The 27,219-nt window shown below is 39.6% G+C and overlaps 1 protein-coding gene across 2 annotated transcripts; it reads left to right on the top strand.

The window, feature by feature from the left end:
* Positions 1–1,244: 1,244 nt before the first annotated feature.
* On the top strand, positions 1,245–26,668 carry zfyve26 (zinc finger, FYVE domain containing 26). Of its 2 annotated transcripts, none has more exons than XM_084391348.1 (41): positions 1,245–1,349; positions 1,833–2,112; positions 2,391–2,466; positions 2,577–2,657; positions 3,199–3,688; positions 6,162–6,286; positions 6,832–6,996; positions 7,967–8,055; positions 8,376–8,509; positions 8,592–8,783; positions 9,366–9,950; positions 10,261–10,431; positions 10,518–10,669; positions 11,122–11,365; positions 11,559–11,822; positions 11,906–12,025; positions 12,115–12,285; positions 12,537–12,773; positions 12,868–12,973; positions 13,061–13,902; positions 14,742–14,938; positions 15,231–15,335; positions 16,435–16,557; positions 17,275–17,448; positions 17,534–17,783; positions 17,925–18,017; positions 18,958–19,127; positions 19,262–19,395; positions 20,160–20,188; positions 20,311–20,444; positions 20,564–20,784; positions 21,425–21,572; positions 21,803–22,012; positions 22,107–22,322; positions 22,911–23,108; positions 23,208–23,404; positions 23,570–23,729; positions 25,055–25,114; positions 25,197–25,379; positions 25,511–25,561; positions 25,659–26,668. In XM_084391348.1, exons 2-41 carry the CDS (start codon positions 1,922–1,924, stop codon positions 25,860–25,862), a joined length of 7,692 nt encoding a protein of 2,563 aa, XP_084247474.1. In that variant the 5' UTR covers positions 1,245–1,349; positions 1,833–1,921; the 3' UTR covers positions 25,863–26,668. The 2 variants fall into 2 exon arrangements, with proteins under 2 accessions (XP_084247474.1, XP_084247473.1); XM_084391347.1 differs by having other exon boundaries at positions 20,308–20,444.
* The last annotated feature ends 551 nt before the right edge of the window (positions 26,669–27,219 follow it).

Raw genomic sequence — 27,219 nt, 5'->3', positions numbered from 1 at the left:
TAAAAAAAAATCATTTCAATGAACTTAAAATTGTAAGGCAACCAGGCAACTTACCTTTTTAAGTAGGCTATATATAACAACATGTATCAACAATACACATATTTTACAGTGGAGAAATAGCCTACGAATAGCCTATGTAAAACTAGGTAGTAAGTTTTATTTGAATTCTGCATTTGAATAATTACAATGCATAACCTCATACATTAAAGTGAACTTTTATTAAGATAAACACTAATTCACTTAAGTTCATATAATGGTGGAATCACAAACATGGACAACACACTCAAGAGATATAAGTCACATGAGGTGTCGCTATTGTTTCACATTCCCATCTAACCAGTCTGGCACTTTGTTTCTGCAATATGTTTTTACCACCCAGAGAGAGTTTCCAGGGCTTATAAGCTCCATATTACTGATCAAATTTCCCTGTGTCAGTCTCAAGGTTGTCTCATACACAAGCATGGCTAATTCTGTCTGTAAGTACAATTTCTCATTGCTTTCTCAATTCAAATAAAAATAATATAAATAAGAAATAAGACTGCGGCCATCACGATGTAATGTTTAAATAAACACGTGACATACGCACATACCTGTTCAGCATTCATGACACCAACTTCATAACTGAATGAATGACTGTGCTTCACACTTTACATCTACGTTTAGAGACTGTAAAAGGGTTAGACGCGTCACTAAACATTTTCACAATAAATCCATAAAATGTCAGGTCACAACAACTATCCACCAGCATATAGAAACAAAAATAAAAAGTGAGGGATGAGCCACAGGGATTCAAATATTAAAACAAAGGCATCCTAAATTGTCTTCCGCCAGAGGTCGCTATAGTGGATCAGAAAAGTGAATCCTCCTTTTGCGTCGCATTCAGATCTGTCAAATCGTACAGAATGTGTAAGAATTTAATTTTCTACTGAAATTTAATTGGAAATCAACTACAGGAATAGCTATAAAATGGTTTTTAAAATTCCTTATCACATTGGCCCATCCTTCCAGCGCTTAGAAAAGTATCAGGTGACTAACAGTTACATCAGAAAAAGACAGAAACGCCTTTATATTGGTAATAGTTACATATGAATAATGAAACTTAATGTCACCAAAAATGATATTTATTATTTAATTAGAACTCCAGTCCGTTGTGATAGGCTACATGTGATGCAATTTCATCTACCCCCCATATTTCATTTCTATTGTTTTGACCCTTGAACTGACAGCTCCTGGATCAGCTGATTGAGTCACATGACTCGGCTCGCTCATGGCCACATACAGCTGATGATGGGATGCGCATTTGAACGCGCTGATCTCTAGTGCGAGATAAAGAAGGACAAGCCCAAATCGTAAGTGCTAATTTAACGAAATACTTCTTTCTGTACACCAGCGTAAAACGATGTGCAGAATTTTGATAGTGCAGTCGATTCCCTACCCCTTTCCTAGACTATATTAGGTCGGCACTGGGCAGTGTCTGTTGTTTTGCAGTCAGTATTTCACTTTTAACAGCTGATATACATAAACGAAAGTTTGAATCACACTGATTGCAACGTAAACACATTATGGAAGTCGTCAAAAGCCTAAATGCTGACATGTCTTCTGTAACTTTAGAAACATGTTCTTGCTCTTCTTCTCACGTGAATCACTTAAGTCAGTACAATTTGGTTGATTTTGGAATGTTAGGCTATTGAATACATATAATACAATATCTGTGTAGCAGCAAACGGAAATGTCTTATCAAAAAGTGTGCTTGTATTTTGCTTTTGATTTTATCTCAGTTATTATGGTTACAAAACCGGTGATGATTTTCTTTCATTTTCCACCACCTCTAGTCTTAGATGTCGAATACTTCATAACACACCCGAGGCCAGTAATCTTTCCGTGGACCTCAACAGACTGCTGAACTATCGGACTGTCTATCATGCATCCGTTTGGCCGTGAAGAAGAGACCTCCAGACGGGAGCTCTTCGGTTTCTTCACGCGGTGTTTGCGGCGCGGAGAGTGGGAGCTCGCGGCAGCTTGCGTGCGTCAGCTCGGCGACGAGCGCGGAGATGATCCACAAAGCCCGCGGGACATCGTTAAAGCCATCGTTACCCACCCATATCTGCTTAGGTCAGTGAAACCCTGACCGAAATCAACAGGAATGCTTATTCAAGTCATAATAAACCACATGAGCCTATGTCGAAAACAATGTAAACAAATACATTTTCCTCTTTCTGTGGATGTTGCTTACTGTAGTTATAATATCTATTTATGGTATTTTGGCGGAAACTGTGGTTGTATTGGTAAATGTTTATAAGTGGTACTCAATCTCATTATCGAGAGAGTTCAAGAAACTAAAGTTGAGAGATTTTAAGAGACACATCTGTTATTTTTCTGTTTATACACAGGTGGGAAACAGTGGGCAGCCCTCACAGATTGGCCTGGTATTGGCTCCAAGTCCTGGAGAAACGGACTAAAATAAAGGTGTGTGCTTTCTGTGTGTGGATATAATTTTCCCATTGATGCTTCTTCCATCAGGAAGCACTCATCTCACTTGCTTTTTCTAATTCAAAGTATGGGTAATTCCTCTGCAGGTGAGCGGGTCTGTGAAGAGAGAACTGGAGTTCTTGTTACTCTTAGAGGAACTTGAAGATGTCCCACAGTCTGTACTTAAGGTAGGACTATCACCAACTACTGTATGTTGCCTTCACAGCCCTGACACTGTTGTAACAACTTTATGGCTTTATGTTGACAAAGCACAGATTATTTCCTTTGAACTTTGATAAGGCTCTACTTTATAAGTTGTGCATGTGTGCACAATTAAGCTAGACATGTAATAATGCTTTCTTTTTGCTCTCTTTCTTCCATTTCAACAAATATTGAATACCCTTTCCATGTTTAAGAGCCCAAACCAACTAACTTTGAGATAAATCACATTTAATTAGATTTTTTTTTAAAGTTGTGTGTGGTAATAATCTACTAATATAATTTTCATTGCAAAATTCCCAAATGCCGAATTGCAAATGAAACAACAAACAAATTCTTATTTTTGGCTAAAATTCTGTCGCCCTACATTTATTCTTGTACGAGAAGCCGTTTCACTCAGTTATATGTCACAATAGGGTAGAAAAAACATTCACAATTTTCATTTCATGCCATCTTTAACTTCCAAAATAGTTCATTTTGTTCCTCCACTTTGTCCTTTATCTTCCATAGGAGCTGCATGAAGCCTTCCTGTACTCTGAGGAAGTAAAGGGAAAGATTCCAGGTGATTCTACTCCTCCACTGAGTGCTGCTGTTCTATCCTGCTTCCGTTCTCTTTTAACCCGCCAGCAGCCGCGGCTCTGCCACTCTCTCATCAGCTTCCTTCAGCACGCGGGCCACTCCAGAGACCATGCTTTACAGGACGTCTTCATCCAGCACCTCACCGTGAGAGTGAGCGTGCCTGTGGAGGAGAGGAACGAGAAATGGGTGGAGGAGGTGTGTGCGGTGCTGGCCTTAGCACCATGGGGGTCCGAGAGGTCAGGTGCTGAGCTAGAGACACTGTGGAAGGGATTGTGGTCGGCTAGAGAAGGGCTCATGACGGAGGAGAGGATTCTGGGATGTCTATTGAGGCCACAGGGCCAAGCTCTGTTGACTGCATACAGCTCCACAGCGCTCAGATTGCTCAAAGAGAAATTGCTGGCAGAGGCTCCACACACACAGGGTGAGTCAGATAAGTTTACTGTAGTCATGCAAACAACCAGGTAAACATTCACATTTTGTAGCCTTAATAATGTCATATTTTTTCTATGAATCATGTAGCCAAATCCTGACACTGTAACACCAGTAACAGATTTGTCTGTTTTGTTAAAGGGATAGTTCACTTTGAAATTAATTTTTGATATGTTTTAGCTTACCTCAAGGGCATCCAAGATGTAGGTGTCTTTGTTTCCGCAGTAGTTTCAATTTTGATATTTTTAGGTCAAACCGTTCTTGTCTGTCAGTCATATAATGCAGGTCTATGGTCACTGGCTCAAAACACAAGCACAGAGTCCAAATTAAAACAATTCCCCATCGTCCAAATGAAACAATTCCCCATCATAAGTACACATTGATGGCCTAAGACACGAAACGAGCGGTTTGTGTGAGAAAACGAACAGTATTTATAGTGTTTTTACCTCTTATACACAGCCACGTCCAAGTGATCTGATCTGACGTGTACGCAGACTGGTGCATAGATATATACACTAGATGTCGCCTTGTCTACAGCAGTTCATTGGAACGAATGTGTTTAAGGCGACATCTAGTGTATATATCTATGCACCAGTCTGCGTACACGTCAGATCAGATCACTTGGACGTGGCTGTGTATAAGAGGTAAAAACGATATAAATACTGTTCGTTTTCTCACACAAACCGCTCGTTTCGTGTCTTAGGCCATCAATGTGTACTTATGATGGGGAATTGTTTCATTTGGACGATGGGGAATTTGTTTTTAATTTGGACTCTGTGCTTGTGTTTTGAGACAGTGACCATAGACCTGCATTATATGACTGACAGACAAGAACGGTTTGACCTAAAAATATCAAAATTGAAACTACTGCGGAAACAAAGACACCTACATCTTGGATGCCCTTGAGGTAAGCTAAAACATATCAAAAATTAATTTCAAAGTGAACTATCCCTTTAATGATCAATAGCCGCTTTTCCATCGTCGAGCCGAACGGTTCTAAGAACAGCAAGGAACAGTTCCAGTTATATTTACACTTGAGCCTGGTACGACACGGCACGATTACAAACCGCTCTCGGCCCGGAACCGATTGGCTAATCGTGCTGAACCATGCTGGTAGAATGCATGTTGTGACGTCGCAACTCAGGATTGGTCACTTGTCTGTTGTCTGGCTACCGGTTTCTCTGTAGCTGGTTAACTGCGCTATTTGAGCAACATAAATACAAATTAATAATAAAATTAAAATAAATATATGATCATCCTCCATAATGGTCGCTATTTACATCTCATATCGTCTGTAAACTCTTGCATTACCAAGGTAACGATAGATGCATTAAAGATGCTGCTGGGCCGGATCGGCACGGAATGAACTGGTTAAGCAAAAAGAGCGGTTTGGCCTGATGGTGGAAAAGCGGCTAATTTGTTGGACGGATAAAAAAGCATTTGGAGACCTACGTCACACTTGAAAATGTCACAAGTAGGCAGGCAGACACATTCCCGTTTACACCTGGTGTTTTAATCCTTCTCTTTTGTCCACTTTCGACCACTTCTGTCCTGATTTTATTTTATTTTTTCAAGGGGATGGTCTATGGGTGGGTAAATGTATGGGTGTTTTTCAGATCTTTTGATCTAATGGACAAAATAAGCTTGAGCAATTTACGCAAAGGAGACGGTGGAAAAACATGCGGAGAGCAGCAGCTTTCGTTTCTGCTCTGATAGCCACAAGACCATGCTGCATGTTGTGAGTGCGTGTTAGAAATCAGGAATGATGAGAGAACATTGTTTAGTACGTTTTTCATCTTTAAACCAAACTTGGATCTTCAGTCATCAAAGTTTAAATCCCATCTGGCTAGCGCGCTTCCCATAATGTTTATGCATTAGGTCAGTAGACAGAGAGTAGGCGATCTTTTGTAGATGTTCGAACACATTCGACCACATGAGCGTCTAGACTACGAAAGTAATCCGGTCAAATTCGTTTTCGACTACCTCTGAAAGTGGATCAAAGTGGACAAGCTCAAAAGACCCCGTTTACACCTGTATTTAGCATTGTCCACTTGTGATCTGATCTACCAAAATGCTTAATCTTTTATACCAGGTGTAAACAGTGCCAAAGGGTTAATTCAAGTATTTATTTCTTTAAAAAAAACATACTGACACCACTCTTTTGAACAGCATTGTATCTGGAACCAAAAGCTAGCTAGTATTTAAAAGGTAAATCTGAACCACCAAAAATACTGGTATTGGTTTCACCATGCATGTCATGTTTTAAGGAAGTGAAGGAAACAGACTGTTCGTGGTGTGTTTGCCACCTCCTTTACTGTTGACTTAACACTTCTGCTCATGTGGTCCTAGTTCCCTCCGAAAATGTTCTCAGTTGTCACACCATTTGCATGAGATAGTTTTTTTGATCAGACATCATTTTTTGTGTTCTTGATGCATGTCTGAAACTCATCTCTATTCCCTTCTAGTTGACTTGCCTGATCTGGAAAGGGTCATGCTTGGCCTGTGCTGTCATGGTGACAAGCGTTTGGTGTGGAAAGCCATTTATTTTGAGTGTTTGAGCAGTGGAAAACACTTTCTAGAGCAGGTCTTGGTAGGTGTACACAATCAGGCAAACAGTAGCCTGCAAATAAGTGTGTATATCATTCAAATGTAATTTGTCATTCTTTTTCTGCACTATCACCACTAGCTATGTTTCCATCCACCTGTTTTTATATGCATTTTGGAATATCGCACTATTATGCGCTCAACTGAGTGGGATACATTTTTTTATCCAATAAGAAAACAAGCACATGGAAAAACATTTACCATAAATTCATTTTGGGACGGCATAGCTTGTTGCACTGCATCTGAAATGCTGTTTTGCTCATTCTGAAATGCCTGAGCAATGTCTGTCGTCAAAGTGTTTCAGTATAATTAGAACTGTCTTACATGACTGCATTCCCAAACAGCAGGCATTTCGCATAAGCTAAATGTGCAACTTTGGATGGAAACATAGCAACTGTCTTATAGTTAGTCAACAAGAGTCAAGTTTCTTTCCTTTAAAAAAAAAACATGTATAAAAGTGTATAGATGAAAGCAACTCAAAGTTTCCTTTAGTGGTATAATTGCAATAATCCATCTGCAAATTGTTTGCAGCTTACTGGTTTAGATCTCATAAAAAGGGAGGAATTCTCCAAACTGGAAACACTGTTGCAGACTGAGTTTCAGCCTTTGTCCCGTCTCTTGTTGTTGCTGGGCTGGACACACTGTCAAAGCCTGGATTCTGCCAAGAACCTTCTTAGAGTCCTGCATCACCAACAGGTTTGTAGCCATATATTTGACTGTCAGTACAACGTCTGGTCCATTCTGCTGATTATTCTGGCCAAGAACATCTCACTAAGACAGATATTTCATTGATATGTACTGTATGAGTTGATAGAACAATAATAGACTGGTGTGGCAAAAATAGTTGCACAGAAATGTTGTCTTCTGACCAGCTACACAGTAAACACTAAAAAATCATTCATATCAGCAACCCAGTATCTTGGTAACACAACATTGTTAAAGGGATACTCCACTTTAAAATGAAAATTCTGTCATCATATACTCACCCTCATGTTGTTTCAAACCTGTATGAATTTCTTTCTTCTGCTGAACAGAAAGGAAGATATTTAGAAGAATGTCAGTAACCAGACAGTTTCTGGTCTCATTGACTTCCATAGTAGGAAAAAAATATACTATGGAAGTCAATGAGACCAGCAACTGTCTGGTTACTGATATTCTTCTAAATATCTTCCTTTCTGTTCAGCAGAAGAAAGAAATTCATAAAGGATTGAAACAACATGAGGGTGAGTATATGATGACAGAATTTTTATTTTAAAGTGGAGTATCCCTTTAATAATAGAAAAAAAAAAAACTGCCTGAAAATGGCAATGTCAGCTAGTTTAGTCATTTTTTGTTTAAAATAACCTTCTTTAAAGGCTTTCAATTCCTGAAAATGTTTGTATAGGCTAATAATCCTACAGTTACAAGAACATATACTTCAAAAATCCCCTCCAGCTGAGGTGTGATCATGACATGCACTTCTAAAATATGCCATGTTTGCACATGCAACACTTGTGATTGTGAGCATTTAGTTAGTCTCCATTTCAAAGCTGTGGCCTGGAGATATATTATATATTTTTTCTGTCTTTTTTTTCTTATATATGTTTATTTATGTGTCATATGTGAATGATTACACATTAGTTTATTTAAATGAATGAGTAAGCCTTTTCTTTCTTTCTCTCTGTAGCCCCAGACCACTGATTCAGTATTGAGTGAGTTAGCCTGCACTCTGTCCTCTCGACTTGCTGTACTGGAATGGTGCGATCAGAACAATCCGTGAGTTAAAACACTGTTTGTACATTTTCACATAAAAATAATTTCTCGTTATAGATTATTAGCTATTTGTTCACCTTCACTACAGTTTAAAGGTTTGGGGTCGGTAAGATTTTAAAATGTTTTAAAAGAATTCTCTTATGCTCACCAAGGTTACATTTATTTGATACAGTTTATTTTTATTTTCGGGTGACCTAACCCTTTAACTGTCGCTTTTGATCAATTTAATAATGCTTTGTGGAATAGAAAAACCTTACTGACCCCAAACTTCTGAATGGTGGAGTATGTTCTTTTTTTGTTCACTGGTATGCATACTTACACAGAGGGATATCCCATGAATCCTTGCTGAGTCACTTACACATGCTGGACCATCACTCTGCACTGTATGTGCTGCACTGCCTGACACCCCTTGCCAAGTACGAGGAGCACAAGGTGCTTGAACTACTGCAAAGAACAGGTAAAATAATCATGCTGTCACAGGGGGTTCATTTAAATTCACACACATGCTGAACATTAAAATCTTTATTTCTCATTTGTAGGAAATCCTTCATTAGTGGACTCACCCAACTTCTCTGTCCAGCGAAACATCACTCTGTTTCAAGGCTTCTGTGCCATGAAGTATGCCTTGTACGCCATCTGTGTGAACGCACACATGCATACCGGCTGCCTGGACTGTGAGCCTCGGCATCAGCAGCAGACAGAGGCGGGACAGGGGGAGGAGCCAGCTGAAGGTGACCGCTGCTTTTTTCCTCTAGGAAAACAAAAACTTGTTAGATCAACCTTAATAAGCTCGTGATAATACACTATACCAGTTTAAAAACGTTCATACATTAGAGTGAATTTAATATGATCTTTCCATTTAATTTTCACATTGAGCAAAAATATGATTTAATCACCAAAATTTTGCTAACTACATACTTCCCATACTCTTATTTGTGTTATTTCATAGTTTTTATGAATTCATTGTTCTAAAATGTGGGCAATAGTGAAAGATTTAATAGGTGTGTCCAAACTTTGATTGGTAGTGTGTTTCTTTTTTATTTATAGCTTTATTTTTACATGATTAATTTTGTAATTTTTTAAAAATACATTAACAAAAACATTTCATTGCATTATTTGTATTTATTTATTATGGTTTCAATGATTTACTAAATGACATGGTGCAGGAATTCGGTAATTATTCAGTTCATACATCGTTGTACCACTTTTTGCAAAATATATATATTTTTTCTGTTTAGTTTTTATAAGAAAATGGACAAACAAAATGTGATGTTTCATCCTTGCTCTGCCCTTTAATTTCTTACTCTTCCCAGGATGCTCCGATTTGTTACAGCACTACCTATCAGAATGTCAGCTGTACCTAGAAGCTGTTCCGGCATTATTCCGTTTGGAGCTCTTGGAGAACATTTTCTCCCTCCTCTTCCTGTCTGACACTGACTTCAGCCCACAAGCAGATCAGTCTAGCACCGGCCCAGAAGCCCAACCAGACACAGAGAGAATAAAATCAGACAGTACCAAAGGTGTGAGTATGGCTGAGAGCATCTTAAAAGTAGAAAATGTTGAAAAGATGGAGGGATTGAAGGAAGAGGTCCAGGATGGAGAGTCTGATCAGATAAACCCTGAACTGGGCCACCTGACATCAGGGTGTCGGGGGTTTCTGGTGGATTTGAGTGTGATGGAGCGGATTCTACGGCTGGTGAGGGAGGGCTTGGAGGGTGTGTGTGGGGTCGGGCAGGAGGACGGCAGGGCGCTTGCGGCCGATGTGGAGTTGGCAGAGAGTCTGGGGTGTTCTGTTACTGCGGAAACATTCAGTGCCCGGTTACAGAGATTGTCTAAATACACAGCAGAGGCCCAATGGAGACTGCAGATTGTTACTAGTAACAATGGCAATGGGAATGGTGAGCAGTTTTATGTAGGATTTTGACATTCTTACTGTGTGTTTATTTGAATCAAAAGTGACAGTAAAGACATTTATAATGTTACAAAAAAAGATTTCTGTTTCAAATAAATGCTGTTCATTTGAACTTTTGAAGAATCATGAAAACATGTATAATGGTTAATGTATCACAGTATTAAGCAGCACAAGTGTTTTCAACATTGATGATGATGTTTCTTGTGCACAAAATCAGCATATTAGAATGATTTCTTTCAAAAACATAAAAAAAAACATTTGAACAGTAGTCTTTGTGTTTACGTTTGTGTTTATAGATGGCTTCTACCTCCCATCTCCACTCCCCAGTCCGGCACTTCCTCTGAAACGCGAGGGTAGTGGCAGCAGCAGTTCAGGCGTACGGAGGAGGAGAAAAAACCACCGGCATCGCTCTGAACGTCCCGTCTCATCTGAACGACAGAACGGGGAGGTCAGCACCAGCACCTCAGGTCAGTACACACACACACCTACAAAAGCTTCCTTACCACATCATGGCTAAATACTAATGTTGATAATTGTTCATGCTGCCTTGCAGACGGTGGTGTGTGTGTTGGAGCCGCTTGCCGTGGAAGTGAAGCGTGTCCGTGTGGTGGACCTCACAGCTGGCTGGTTCCTGCGATGCTCTCCCCTCCTGAGTCTCTCCTCATCGCATGCATACGCAGAGGCAACAACATAGAGGCCCAGCAGGTGAGATATGATGTCATAGATGATGGTGAGATTTTTGAGAGGTCTGTAAAGAAGCAGAGCCTTAAAATGATTGGCGATCCAAGCCATATTCTTTATAAGGAGTATGAGCTGATGCCCTCGGGCAGGAGATATAGGGTACCGACCTGGAAGTTATAGGTATAAATTATCTCTAATTCCATGATCAATTAAATTATTGAACAATAAGTAATTATTGGTGTGTGTTGGTGAGGTTAGATGACGTGGAATGTGTTGGCTATTGTGTAATGTCTTAGGTGTAGGTATAGTGTATTAGAATTGTAAATGTCATTTGTAAATGTTATGTTTTGGGTTGTATGGATGAAGTGTGACTGCATGGTGGATTGTTGTGTGTTGACCTGCTAGTCAGTGTTAGTTCAGATCCATGTTTTTGGGCTTTTTAAATGCCGTGTGTATGTGTTATGTTTGTTTATCAGGTGATTGCTATGTATGGTTTGGAGAACTCTGAGTGTGCAGGTGAACTGGTCTTTATGGACCGCTACCGGGAGGTTCTGAACGAGCTGGCTCAGGTGGAACAGAAGATAGAGAGCCAGTCACTTTCTTCATCTTCCTCGTCTTCAGAGGGTATAAGCACAGTGGTTGTTGCTCCAGTGGGCAGGACCAGAATGGGCAGCAGCAGCAGATTCACACTTAAGAGCATTGGGAGCGCAGCAGCTGCAGGTATTACACACACACACATACACACACACACACACACACACACACACACACACACACATGAATCTAAAGAGAAAATACCACAGACTTCTATTTTGCTATAATTTCTTAAGGCCAACCCCTTAAGAATAAAGTGGGCCATGTTATTGTGAATTAAGGATGTCTGTAGACCCCCTTGTTATTTTTCTTTCCTCAGGCATGGCTTTTTATTCCATTTCTGATGTGGCTGAACGTTTGCTTAGTACCCCAAGCCGGCCGATACCCTGTCTAGAGGACAGCTACTGGCTGTCCCAGTGCTCTATAGACTCCCCTGACCTCGTACGACCCCTGGTGGAAGAGTTTAGCCCTGCAGCTATGGCGGCCTTTGACCTCGCCTGCTGTCACTGCCAACTGTGGAAAACTTCACGGCAGCTGCTTGAGACCGCAGAGAGAAGACTCAACATCTTTCTGGAGGCCAGAGGTGAGATTACATCAATCAGCTTTATTTGGGCCATCCTTATTGCTGAGCCCTGACTTATTTTACATATATTTTTCCTACTGCAGGTGTACGAGTTGATGCAAAGGTTCCTCACGCCAACGGTATTAGAGGCTTCCCTTCAGTACTGCAACAAATCAGCAAGGTCCTTAACAGAACCTCCGTCAGCAAAGGCACAAGTAAAACAGGTCTGAAGTACTTCACACTCATGCGCACATACATATTTTTTAGTTATTCTTTATATAACATCTTTATTTTAACGTCTTACTCTCTCTAGATTGTAATGGAGAGGAGAATGCTGTTTACTGCCCCTTTGGCTGTAGTGCCCAGGAAGTGCTGCTGTCTTGTCATTTAACATTAACGGAAGAGAGTATGGCCTCTCGTCTAAACCTGAATCAGCGTTTAGAGGTCACGCTTCAAACCCTGACCTCTGCCACCAACACCTCAGGTACTAGCAAAGTGAGCTAGCCATTGTTTTTGTGCTTGTTTCAGCATGCCCTGAAACTTTATGGCACACTGAAAACCCTCAGTGTTTCCTTAGTAGCCCTTTTTCTGGCATAGATTTACATTGACTCAAAACATTTGATGTTTTGTAGCTTATTTTCAGTAAATGGGAGGGGCTTTTTAATTCTTCGTTTTCTATGGCGTGTCCCCTTTGAATTTAATTTATTCATTTTGTCATCTTGTGTTCCCATGTAGTAGACGCTCTGGCGGGGAGCTCTCTCCTGACAGCGCTGGCCGAACAGGCTGGTCTCAAGCAGTCTGAACTGGATTCCCACCCGGTACGAACTGCTATGAAACAACTCCTGCAATATCTGGACCAGCTCTGCCCGTTTGAGCCTGACAGCGCCCCTGGCAGACCAGATTACATACGCAACTTCCTCGATTACGTCAACGTGTTGGCTTCAGTACTGGTGCGCAGTTTATGGTCAGAGGGTAAGACCAAACATTCTAATAAACAGAATTATTAAAAAGTAATGTCTATAAAGTATTATGAGCTCTGAGTCTGATATTTGTGATCTGATCTCAGATCAATCCATGGAGGTGAAATTGGGAAATCCTCTTTTACTATTGCTTCAGTCGCCTACCCAGCTCCTCTCTCTCCTTCTGTTCGACAGACAGGTGTCACCTGACAGGTAATGAAGGATCTGTCTTTCCTGAAAGTGCTGGACTTTACAAATGTACAAATATTTATCATCAGTCATATTCTTTTCTCTTTGCAGGGTTCTTTCTCTCTTGCAGCAGGAGCAGTTGCGTTTGAGTGTGCAACAGGTTATAGTTCAGCGCTGCTGTGAAACTCTCCCTCTCTGGGATTCTAGGGCTATGACCTTTTCTCAGGGGCAACCGAGGATTGCAGGGTTCAACTGCGGGGCGTTCTGCCCGGCCAGCATTGCCTCAATTTTCCAGCAGCACGCTCAGGAGTGCGCCCCTTCCCTTGATCTCTCTGACCTTGCTACATCCTCTGACCCTAGCTCTGAGTCTGAGGTCTCACTGGAGGACACATCTGCTACATCCACAATCCTCTCCACCTCTCCGCCCTCACCATCTTCATGTCCTTCTTCTTTTCTCCTCACTCCATCTGCGCTGTCTTTTCTGAAATCCCGTTCCCCCCTTGTTGCCGCGCTGGCCTGCCTCAGCGCCAGTCGGGGTGGCGTGATCCGGGCAACTTCCTCTGGCTGGTCAGGCTTGCCTTCATATTTTCGCGGATCTGGACGTAAAGAAGCAGTTTTGGATGGAGACCAGATCGCAAGAGAAGGGGAAGCCCTGCTTAAAAACTTCCCGATCCTGAGAATGTACCTCCGGTCCATGGCTGAGCCAGTTCTGGGGGTCTCGTTGGAAGCAGAAGAGGGTCTTGGGCTGGCTCTCTGTGGGAAGCCCGTCGTGGGAATGCTGTTTTCTGGCCTGCAGGGCAATGCAGCGCAAGCAATGGCTGCTGAAGCATTCCAGCAATCCCTAAATGTTGGCGATCTGAACAGAGCCCTAGAGCTCCTAGAGCTTTATGCACAACCCTGCAGCCAGGAGGGGGCCCTCCGGGACAATCTACTGGCATGCACTGCTCTGCAAGGTAAGATTCCTCTCAGATTTACAGTACCTGCAACCGAATCTGGGATTAAATATGACAAAATAGCTCAGAGACTGTATGCAAAAAATGCCTAGTCTATTCTATTCTGGGTTTTGTGACATTTTAGTGACCTGCAACTACAAGGTATCTTTATTCTTTTTGTCTGCATTGTCTTTATTCAATATCTTTTAGGTGGGTGATGTTAAAGTTGCAATAAAACTGAAGTAGGGACATCTTTTCATCCATATTGCGATGTAAATGGATTATCAAAAAAGAAAATCTATAGAGCAAGGACTTGGTTCTATGCACTGGTTGTTGATTGGATGTTGAGATGTGGCACTCATATGGAGGCGAGCTTGCAAGGGCAGGGTTTAACTAGACTAAATGATAGGAGAAGGCCTGCTTACATTACCAGAGAGAAGTCTTTTTTTCAGTTTTGACATTTTGATTAAATACTACGAGGTGTTAAAAAAAAGGAAACATTTGCACAGATGAATTTTTCACTAAGATCTATAAAATATGTTTAGAAAATATACTTTAAATTTGCAGCTAATAAAAGTGTCTTTTGATTTGGGAAAAACGCCTTGATTGTTATGATATCATGTGCATTATTTGCAACATCTTTTATTTTGTAGGTAATTGTTCAGATTGAGAAGTCATTTAAATCAGTTGATTCAGTATTTGACAATTATGTTGTGTTAAAAATATTCCTTGAAGGTACAAAATGCCCCTGAAAATAATATATTTCTGGTGGGCATTGTCCCATAAATAATACAAAAAAAAAATCTTTGACAAGACTATAAAAGAGGAAGTTTAACAGGTAACTGTGTCTTTTTGTAAAGAAACCAGCGGTGTGGAGCAGTTGTTTCGGGTAAGGGACTGGGAGCTGCGTGGACGTGTGGTTCTGCAGGGTTTGGACCGATGGCCTTTACAACACTGTTTAGAGTTGCTGCAATTCTGTCTCAGTGACCAGAACACCCAGGATCCTCTCCGAGAGCAGCTTCAGCAGAGGAAACAGGAGCTGGACATGTACCAGCGGGTCAGTCTGACACAGCAATTCTCTACTGAAACCTTATTTACTCTTGTGGCCAAAGGAATTCTCTGTTTAGCAGTTTGCTTGTATTTTATGTTGCAATAACTAAAGAAAATCTTTGACACTTTGATGTGCATAAACATGTCAGCATGTCAACAAGAGAAAATTATACCATGTCATCTTCTGTCTGTGTTTATAAGCTCCATTTATTTTCAGATTGCAATCAGTGCAAGTTTATGCACACAACTGTAATGGCCATGTTTTAGAAGTTGTCTGATGACATGGTTTTGTTGTTTAGATGCTGAGTTTGGAGCTACCGTTGCCATGTGAGACGTGGCAGGAGTTGAGGGAGAAGTCTACAAAGGATCCTGAATCTGTCTTCAGTTTAATGCTGGAGGCCAGGGTGAGATTATAGAACCATTCAAATAAAACAATCATTGATTTGGGCATCACTCAGAGCTACGACTGAGATGTCTGGTTGCATCTAAATTATGTTTACATTGTACAGGGTGGGCCATTTATATGGATACACCGTAATAACATGGGAATGGTTGGTGATATTAAAGTCCTGTTTGTGGCACATTAGTATATGTGAGGGGGCAAACTCCTCAAGATGGGTGGTGACCATGGTGGCCATTTAGAAGTCGGCCATCTTGGATACAACTTTTGTATGCATTCCCATGTTATTACGGTGTATCCATATAAATGGCCCACCCTGTAGTATATTGACTCGACTGTACCAACAATACGTGGAGATTAATTAGCCTTTTCCACAGTTTTGTGTTTCTGGCTTCCAGATTGGTGCTTGCAGGGTAAAATTATTTCCAATAACAACAATTGGCCGAGCCTAACAAGTATAATTTGGGTGTTTGTTCGAATTAAATATTTAGAAAATGTTTGAACTGCTGTGGTGCTGAAAATCCCACAACTGTGACGAAGACCCAGGACCGTATTCGCTATATTATATATCTATATCACTATATTACTATATTTTGAGCCGGCTTCAGGCCATCACAAATGCTAGTTTGTTTAATTCTAAATGGTGGCACTAATATTAAGTAATTAATGTCATTCTATGTGTGTTTTTGGTGCGGCTGCATTGTTGTACTCTGTGAAAACTTTTCGAATCTGGTCAATGAATTCAACAAGGGAGCATAAAAGAGGTTATGGAATTTGAACTTTAGTGACTCTGCTGTATGTCTGCAGCTGTTTACATAAGACCAAAATGCTTTCTAGAGTATAAAACAGGAGATTAGAGTGAATTTGGGTAACAATCAAGTCATTTTGTGTGAAATGGAGGAGGTTACGGATTTCAGTAACCTGTTATACTTCCTTGTAAGATACAGTGTCCCTGCTGAATATCTGCAGCTCTTTATATCAAAAGTGTTATTTAGATAATAGAATGCTAATATAATAGGTGCAGACCCAGAGCGCAACTAACTTGTACCCTGTGCTGTGTAAAAAAGGCCTATAATGCGAATGATCAGTTTGTGTGTTCTCAGGAGTTTGAGTTGTGTGGCCAGTGGGTGCAGCTGTATTCAGTTTCTGATCAGTCTCGAATGCAGCTACAGACCGAACACCTGCTATTCCTCCTAGAACAGAATTACACAGAAGATGCTTTTCAGGTATGTATATTTTATGATTTCTCTTGGCTTAAATTTTTGTATAGAAACATATGAATACCCTATATCTGTATTGAAAAACTGTATTGTTTTTACTCTGTCAGTGACTTGGACCCAAATTGGGCCTTCCATATGATCCACATGAAAGCATATACTGAACACTACCATTCAAAAATGTGGGGTCTCTTGGCTTTTGTAATGTTTTTTTAAAAGCAGTCTCTTATGCACATCAAGGCTGCATTTATTTGATCAAAAATACAGTAAAACAGGAATATATTAAATATTATTAATGTAACTTTTCTGTTTTAATATATTTTTAAAATGTAATTTATTCCTGTGATGGCAAAGCTGAATTTACAGTGTTACATGATTTGGTCCTCAAGAAACATTTCTTATTATCAATGTTTAAACAGTTTCAACATGCTGTTTAATATTTTTGTTGAAACTGTGATGCAATTTTTTCAGGATTCTTTGATGAATAGAAAGTCCAAAAGAACAGCATCTATTTGAAATGGAAATATTTTATTACATTATAATTTAAATGTCTTTACTGTCACTTAAGATCAATTTAATGCATCCTTGCTGAATAAAAGTGTAACTTTCTTTAAAAAAAAAACTGAACTTTTGAACGGTAGTGTATATTCCATATGAATAGATGTGAAATTGTCTGTGAAGTTGAATATTTTGCAGCTAAATGCTAAAGACTCTCTCTGTACCCAGCTTTTGGAAGCTCTTTCTGATTCGATGGGTTTGGAGGTTAGTGAGCGAGCCCTCGATCGAAGACCTGGATTGGCTGCCTGTCATTTCCTGTCAGATTACCTCACCCTACACTTCCAGAGTCAGATGACTCTTGCTCGGAGACGCCACATCCATGCCCTGCACCTTGGCTCAAAGGTATCAATGTTTGACCTAATCAAATAACACAGATTCAGTTACCAAAAAGAAATACTCTCGACACAATAATACGTACCTGTCGCAGGTTCTACTGACTCTGCCGCAAGCATCTCGTCAGGATTATTTTTCCCTGCTGTCTGATCCGCTTCTCATGCTGGAGCAGCTACTGATGAATTTGAAGGTAGACTGGGCCACCATTGCCATCAGCACTCTACGGAGCCTTCTTCCGACTCAGGACGCTGGCATCACAAACCAAGACGTTGACGCCCTACTGGCAGATTATGCCAGGAAGGCTCTTGATTTTCCTTATGCACCCAGAGAGTGGTCGCGTTCTGGTGAGTTGGAGCAATGGATCAATTCATTGCTATATTGCTAGCTGAAAACAAACATTTATGTCCATTCTTTGTGTTATTAGAGATTTGAGATCATTGTATAAAGCATTGCACCTCTGTTCTCCCTCTCTTCTTCTGTCTCAGATTCTGTCATTAGTCTGCAGGATGCATTTCTGCAGTGTCCAGCCCAGGAGAGCTGCCCATCTTCTCCAAGCCACACCCCTCCTCCATCAACAGGTATAAGCCACACCTCTTTCATTGACCACACCTTTTCTTTCTCAGCCACACCCCATTTAGCATGTAACAGCACTGGGGGGACATCTAGCTTTTAATTACTGGTAATAGTAAAATAGTTCAGTATGTGGCATTAAAGGCTGGAATACATACACACCATTTGAAATTGGGACAGATTTTAGGCACCATTTTAGACTGGGCATCATGCACTTAACAACTGAGCATCACATTAACAAAGTCGTTCTAAGTGCTGGAAAACACGACATGATTTTTGCCCCGATTTACAATCTGGAGAAGTCGATGCTAACTGTCCATTGAATGCGCACTTCAAAATCTCTAGTAGTAGTTCACCTGGGTAATAATTTTCGCGTACTGTTTTTCGAATACTACGTATTCTGGCATACTACATACGTTTTTTTGCATACTGTATAATAGGGAAGTATTCTATTTCGGATGCAGCGTGTGTTCTAAAATCAGATCAATCAAACGCATTTGATATCATCCAACTGGATGGAATCTGGAATCTTCTGCTGAACACACAAGAAGATATTTGGAAGAATGTCAGTAACCAAACAGTTGATGTACCCCATTGACTTCCATAGTAGGGAAAAAAATACTATGGAAGTCAATGGGGTACATCAACGTTTGGTCAACATTCTTCAAAATATCTTCTTTTGTGTTCAGCAGAAGAAAGAAATTCATTTAGGTTTGAAACAACTTGAGGGTGAGTAAATGATGACAGATTTTTCATTTTGAAGTGAACTATTCCTTTAAGGGGCCGTTCACACAGAAAGCACATTCATAAGAATATTTACTCCATAAGAGTCTTGCTAATTACAGACTTGCTAAATCCAGTACTCTGGAGATGCTTATTGTTATCATTATTCTATGATGACCCCATAGTTTAGTTTTGAAGTCATGTTTGCACACATTTATTTTTCAGGCAGCACACCCATGCACACACCCTCCAGTGAGAGACGTCCCAGTGAGAAGAGGATCCGGCAGCTGGCCACACCTTTCACCCCTCCGGAGAAAACACCTGAGCGCAAGGACTGGATCCCAGACCACAAACAGCACATCTGTATGGTCTGCCAGAGGGAGAGATTCACCATGGTGAGAGAGACAGTGTGAGATGGGTTGTGAATAAGCGTATGTGATAGGATTAGGTCCTGCTGTGATTTCCTGTTCTGTTAGTTAGGCATCTCTTTAAGAATTTAAGTCTTAACGTAAACCTTATCCTGTGTCAGTTTAACAGACGGCACCACTGCAGACGCTGTGGCAGGCTGGTGTGTCATTCCTGCTCCAGCAGGAAGATGGCTTTAGAGGGCTCTGAAGAGCCTGTTAGAGTCTGTGACCAATGCTACAACTTCTTCCACACGGAGTAAGCACACATGCCTATAGCACATTTCAGAAGTGCACAAGGGCTACAGGACTTGTAGATGTTAATAGGGTTGGCAACTGAAAACCGATTGTTCGAGAGTAGCACGATTCCCAATTGCATGACTCGATGAGCTGATTCTTTTTAGTGAATCAAACACGTACATCTTACAATTTATTTAAATCAGTGTAGTTACTGACTGGTTGTTCATATGACAATGTGTATTTAACAGTGTGTATTCCAATTATAGGATTGCATTTATGTCACCATTATAAAGACTGAAAAGTCATTATAAAGTCTGTGTAAACAATAATTGTTTTAAATGGATTATCTTAATGAGCTCATCATTTGACATTAGTTACATTTCTATTTTTTGCAAATACATTACAAGATTTTTGGTTACACTTTATTTTGAGGGTCCACTTTAGACACTCTATACTATCATACTCTGATATATATCCTATAAGTATATCCAACTATAAGTAACTTTGCAGCTACATTCCAACTATCTCTCAGTATTAGTAGACTAGTAGATTTTTAGTAGACTGTTAGGCTAGGTTTAAATGTTAAGGTTTGAGTTAGTTATTTTAAATATATTAAAATAGAAAAATCTACTAGTACAAATATTTCCCAATATTACAGTTTCACTGTATTTTTGATCAAGTAAATGCAACCATGGTGAGCTGAGCATAAGATATTTCTTTCAAAAACATTAAAAATATTCTTACTGACCACAAACCTTTTCTCTTATGTTGTGTTTATTGCAGCTCAGATGAGGAGCTTGATCAGGGGGAAGGTAAACTTGTCATACACACAAATAATGAGTTTTACATACATTTCTTCTGGTTGAATGGAAAAATGTTGGTGCCTTTATTCAGATGATGATTACAAGATTATAAACTAAACTTTTCTTAGTAGCTGGCAGCCCTGCATCCATTGACGGAGTCCTGAATGGGGTTCTCAGTCTGCCTGAGGTTCCACGAAAGCAGTATCGCCTGAGTCCAAACCCAGCAGAGAACCAGCGGCTGAAGAGCGAGTTCTACTATGAACAGGTGTGATTTTCTACTCGCACTGGAGCTGAACAATTGGTTGTTTTTTAAGGAACGATAGTAAAATAAATCTTTGTATTTTCATTTACATTTCTTAACAATGGACACTTTGTGTGTTGAAGGCACCCAGCGCATCCCTGTGTGTCGCTATACTGACGCTACACAGTGATCACGCAGCCTGCGGGGAGCAGCTTATTGGCCACTGCCGCTTACTCTCGCGCAAACTGACCAATCCTGAGGTGGATGCGCGTCTGCTGACAGATGTGATGCGGCAGCTGCTGTTTAGTGCCAAACTGATGTTTGTAAACGCAGGATGCACCCAAGAGCCGGCACTCTGCGACAGGTAAGACACACACACCTTTACTTGTGTAATGCGAATGTAATATCCGTTTAATTTTAAAAGCCTGAACTGTAAGAGTGAGGCAGAATCAAATTTATAAAAAGTCTCTTTGCTCAACCAGGCTGCATTTATTTGATCATAAATACAGTAAACATTGTGAAATATATTTAAAATGACTATTTTCTGTTTTAATATATAATTTTTTTTTTTTTTTATTCCTGTGATGGCAAAGCTGGATTTTCAGCAGCATTTTGTCCAGCCTTCAGAGTCACATGATCCTTCAGAAATCATTCTAATGTGCTGATTTGGTGCTCAAGAAACATTACTTATACATTTATTATTATTCTCAATGTTGAAAACATGCATTTAAAATGTTGTGCTTTTTACATTTTTTGTGGAAACGCTAATACTTTTTTTTCAGGATGTCTTTAATGAATGGGAAGTTGGAATGAGCAGCATTTATTTTAAAGCGAAATCATTTTATAAAACCTTATAAATGTCTTAATACTCAAATTTTTAATCCGTTTAATGCATCCTTATTTTGTATGAATTTTGTTTTTACTTTTACTGACCTCAAACTTTTGAATGGTTATGTATCTTTATTTCACTTGTCTTTAATTCATTCTTCTCTCTTCATTCATAGCTACATCAGTAAGGTGGATGTGTTGAAGATCCTGGTCAGTGCAAACTACAAATACATTCCGTCTCTGGACGATATTCGGGAAACGACTGCAGTGACGCGCCTGCGCAACCAGCTTCTAGAGGCCGAGTACTACCAGCTGGCTGTGGAGGTGAGACTATTCACTCAAGATTCAAAGTAATAGTTCAATCAATGACAAACTCACACTCATGATGTCTTTGCCTCAGTGGAACACAAAAGCAGGTTTTTCATGCCTGTCTTTTCCAACAAGTGAATGAAGTTTAAATAGCACAAAATAAATAACAATTACCAATCTAGTTGCGTGTCTTGATTTTGGGTTCAGCTGTTTTTCTGCAATCTGTTTTTGTTTATAATGCTCAGGTGTCGACTAAGAGTGGACTGGACCCGAACGGGGTTTGGCAGGCGTGGGGTATGGCGTCTTTGAAGGCTGGAAATCTGAGCATGGCCAGAGAGAAGTTTGCCCGTTGTCTCAAACCATCAGTAGATCGGAACCAGCTCAACAATGGAGTGAGACTTCTGCAGGAGATCGTTCAACACCTGGAGTCCACAGTCAAACCTACTCTTAGCACGGTAATGCTACGCCCAGACCCTTAAGACTGGACGGGCATCTTGACTTTCCTTACAGGATGTTTCTAAACACATTGTGTGTTTTTGTTTGATATAGACGGTGGATGAGGACATCTTGGCTTCTTTGCGTGAGCTGGAAGAGGCTCTCTCTGATTCTGCTCCTCTAGATGGTGCAGAGAGCAAAGTTCAGCGGTCTGGATACTATCAGGAGTGTCTGTTTTACCTGCTCACCTACGGCACACACTTGAGCCTCATCAGCTTTTACCTGCGCCACGACTGCCTGAGAGATGCACTAACCCACGTACAAAACAAGGTTCTGCCAAGTTACAGAGCACTTTGCATTATTGTACATTTATTATCAATAGGATTTTGTTTTATTTTTCAGAAAGAATGCATTCATTTGAAAACATTGTACAATAAAGACATTTATGATGTATATTTCAAATAAATACAGATTTGAAAATTCTCTATTCATAAAATAATCCAGAAAAAATGAATGCATCACAGTTTCCACCAAATTATAAATATAGAAACTGTTTTCAACATTGATAATAGTAAGAAATGGGGTTTTTTGAGCACCAAATCAGCCTATTAGAATGATTTCCGAAGGATCATGTGACACTGAAGACTGGAGTAATGATGCTGGAAATTCAGCTTTGACATCACAGGAATAAATTACATTTTTAAGTTTATTAAAATAGAAAACAGTTATTTTTTTATTGTAATAATATTTCATAATTATGTTTTACTGTATTTTTGATGAAGTAAATGCAGCCTTAGTGAGAATTCTTAAAAAAAAAAAAATAATTCAGGACCAAATCCTTTTTAGAGGTACTAAATATGTACGTTTGTGTTTATAAAGTTTCTCTCTCTCTCTTTGTCTCTGTCTGTCTGTTTCTAGAAGTGTACAGAGGATGTGTTTCTGGAGGGCATCTTTCAGCCCTGTCTTGAACGTGGGCGGTTGGGGACTTTGCAGAGTCTGTTAGAAACTCTGGACCCCACACTGGAGACTTGGGGCTGTTACCTTCTTTCAGCCTGTCAGTCACTGCAGCGCAGGGGACACTACCACTCTCTGTACCAACTCCAACAGTTCATGATGGTACCAACACACACACACAAACGCGCACACATTCTCTCTTTCTCTGTAAGGTCTTCATCAGCATGCTGTTATTAAATTTCTCCTTCCGTCTCTTTGTAGGATCACGTTCGTGCCGCTATGACGTGCATTCGCTTCTTTTCTCACGGTGCTCAGTCCTACCTGCAGCTGGGAGAACAGCAGCGCTGGCTGATCCGAGCCAAAGAGCACCTGAGAACTTACCTACAGGAACAACAGAGCCGGAGGAAATCACACAGCTCCTCTTTCAGGAAGAAAATGAGCTCCACTGATGTCTCAAGGTAATAAAAGGGGGGAAATTAAACAGTACTATACTGTACACTATACACAGTAATATAATTAAATACTATTTATTTTCATTATGTATAACATAAGTGTTATTAAAATATTATATAGTCAGATATTGAAATACAGTTCCTCATTATTTTGGCTGTGGTATGTTGCAGACACGTACACACAATCGAGCTGCAGTTGGAAGTGACACGCTTCTTACAGCGCTGTGAAAGTTCACCATCCAAGACAGCTGTAGGCTCCGCCTCCACAGGGAACAGTGGCCCACCCACTCTGTTTGGAAACAGCCCTATGAAGGTGGACGTGGCCTGCAAGGTGAGCTAGGAAAACACGCTCTTCTGTACACACAGTTTTGTCCTTATTGTTGCGTCCCCTTCCATATGTCTGTTTCTAATGGTGCGGTTACATAAGTGAAATTTCGGTGCATTGTCTAATATCAATAGTGTAGCGATGTATGAATCCTGCTCACATAGAATTCTTTCGGCTTTTCAAAGTGGAACCAAATGGAACCCATTGTGAAATCTTTCACTCTCGTGAGAACACTTCCTATTGAAATGACTGGATTTCACCCATGAAAATTCTCAGAACAACAGTAAATGTTCTGCGATAAAGCACACGCATAATTTTGTAGATTGCATTTAAAAGAGTTCTTCACATCTTCATTTATAAGATAAGAATCATTCTGAGTGGAAAGAGGTAATGGTGCATATCTATTCAAATGAAAAGATTATTGAAATAAATCAATATTTTTTTTGTTCTTTTCTGGTCTGTATTATGTGCGTATATTCTGTTTGTAAGTGTTTAACTGTAAGTATTTCCATGAATGGATTCCACACATTTCAGTTTGAGATGATTGCTTGTTTTGAATCATGCAAGACTAAAGAGTGTGTGCGTAATGCATTTTGTAGGGAAAGAGATACTGTATGCATGTGGTTAACAGCATTAACTTCAGAAGCAGTGTTATGTACATTAACTGGAAAATTATCCTATTTCCTAACATATAAATGCACATCATGCTTAAAGTGCTGTATTTTATATTTGAATGATTTGACTATTTTTCATGCTGAGATATAATGTATCAGATAATCAGATACCAAAAATTCAGATGTAACAACGCATGTAACAAGATCCAGTCTATGCCAAATATCTGCACTACCTTTTAAAAGTTTGGGGTCATTGAGAATTAATTAATTAATTAATTTTTAAATATTTGACATGTTTATGTTATTTATTCCTGTGATGAAAAGCTGAATTTTAAGCATCATTACCCCCAGTCTTCAGTGTCACATGATCCTTCAGAAATCATTCTGATTGGCTGATTTGATGCTCAAGAAACATTTCTTATTAATAATATTAATGTTGAAAACAGTTCATATCTTTGTGGAAACCATGATGCATTTTTTTTTCAGGATTGTTTCTTGAATAGAAAGTTCACAGTAGTTAACAGCATTTATTTTAAACATTGTAAAAGTCTGAATAAAAGTATTAGTTTCCTTCAGAAATCAATCTTACTGACCCCAAACTTTTGAAGTGGTGTACATATAAAACTCAAAACTGGTTGGCATAAATCTAACCTACTATAGATGAAATCTGATTGAAACAAACTACAGTATAATCAAATCTGGCTGCATTTTGCACAGGTGATGCTGGGAGGCAAGAACATTGAGGAAGGATTTGGCATCGCATATCGAGTAATACAGGTAAGAGTTTATGACACTTCTGTTATGGTTTGAGTCCTTGTCTCATTCACATCTGACTCTGGTTTTCTTTCACGTGGTGCAGGACTTCCAGCTGGAGGCACTGGCAGTGTACATAAGGGTCGGCCAGCGCCTGGTCCGGCAGCGCCATTACCCGTCTGTGCGGCAGCTGCTGAAGTGTGTAGGGGAGTCTGGGACGGCCTCTAAACACGACTGTGACGCCATTGTGCTCAGCTGTGTCTCTGTGGCTGATAAGAGTCCTGCAGATGTGAGTCCCCAACCTAATGATCTCTTTCTACTCCGATTGTGTTTCTGCTTTGTATATATTTGCATGTATAATTTTATAAAAATAAAGAATTAAATATAAACGTGTTTTTTTTTTTTTTTTTCTTGGTTCAGGCTAAAGAACTAGAGACCCTGATTCTGGAGTGTAAGAGTTCAGAAAACAAGGTTAGGTTTCTTTTTTTTCTCAGTCTATATTTGTTTTCCTCTGACACACTTCCTTACCTTCATTCACATTATTTTCTTTCTCTCTCTCTCATTGTAGATAAAGGCATATCTCCAGTGCAGTAAGCTGCGGGCAGCGTATCTCCAGGCTGTGAAGCTTGAGCTTGTAAAGGCGACACCTTTAGTACAGGATGTGATGCGGGCCGCTGAAAGCTCAGGTGACTCTGTCATGCACAACATCTGCCGCCAATGGCTTTCGGAGCATCATGAACAATCTTCACGGCAACAACACGCCAACAACTGATAACCACTACCAATCCCTATTGTGAACACCAAGTTATTCTGCTCTGCTTTGATTGGTTAGAGTGAAATAATAATATGCCAGGAAATGAATCACCACTGTGCCACTTTTGCTGGTCTCTATCAGAAAGAAAACTGTCCAAGGTTACCTTTAACAGGGCCAGAGATTAAATTACATTCACATCTGTGTACTTCTTCAGTATTTGACTTGGCTTATTCTCCTACCTCAGGAAAATATATTTTTCTTTTCATCTATGTCAAAAAGACTAATCACTGTGTCTAAATCTCATCCTGATGGAATGAGGTCATATGGTAGTAAAATTACTCTGCATGTGCCATGATATTAATTCTTATTTGAGTTCATGGCAAGTTTACAATGCTTTCTCTATAAATTTAGTGTCTCTTCAGCCTTAAAAAAAAAAAAAAAAAAAACCAAGGCTGTTTATTCTGGTCCTCACTGAGAGATTACACTCAGATGTGATTGAACTACAAAAAACGTATTATTAAAAGGGAAGGTGTGATTCACAGGCATTATGATGAGTGAGCTCTGTGAACAAACATAAGCAGTATCTTAGATATTGCAAAACTTAAACTAACAGTTACAACGGGAAAATAAGGGATTCTGGGTAGAACATGGCAATTTGAAATATACTGTATCAGTAAAACATTGCTTACGTGTTTGTCTATAATACAAATTACCCTACAATTCACACCCTGAAATTATGTGCACTCTTTATGAATGTGTGTGAGAGTTTGTGTGTGTATATACTGTATGTTAATCAGATTAAACTGTCACTGACCCTCCTGTAATTTGTTTTATAATGTGGAATATGTATAAATGTTATTGTGTAAAGTAAATCTCTTTTTAGGGATATGTTAGCCAAGTTTACCCAAAAATGAAAATCTTGTCATCATTCACTTCATGTCATTCCAAACCTGTATGACCCGTTATTCTGCAAAACATTAAAGATGATATTTTGAAGAAAACTAGTAACCAAAAAACATTGGAGCTAATTGACTTCAATTGTATGGACAAATAAAACACTGAGACATTTCTCAAAATATCATCTTTTATATTCCACAAAAGAAAGTCATACGGGTCTGGAATGACACGATGGTGAGTGAATCATGACAGATTTCCTTTTTTTGTTGAACTATCCTTTTAAGGGACTATGTCTGTTTTTCTTTCTTTACAGAATAGAAAAAAAAAAAAAATCGGAACAAATTTGGTTTACAGAACCTATGCGCATATTAAAATGAATAAAACTGTTACAGAGATGTTGCCAAAGAGACAGATGTACTCATGTCTGAATCCAATTAGAGTGACAAAGAATGTCTCCTGAAGGGACATATTCATTTAA

This window comes from Rutilus rutilus (genome assembly GCF_951802725.1).
Source record: "Rutilus rutilus genome assembly, chromosome: 20".
Lineage (NCBI taxonomy): Eukaryota > Metazoa > Chordata > Actinopteri > Cypriniformes > Leuciscidae > Rutilus > Rutilus rutilus.
The sequence above is the reverse complement of the archived record's forward strand: the minus strand, read 5'-3'. Positions and strand labels throughout refer to the sequence as shown.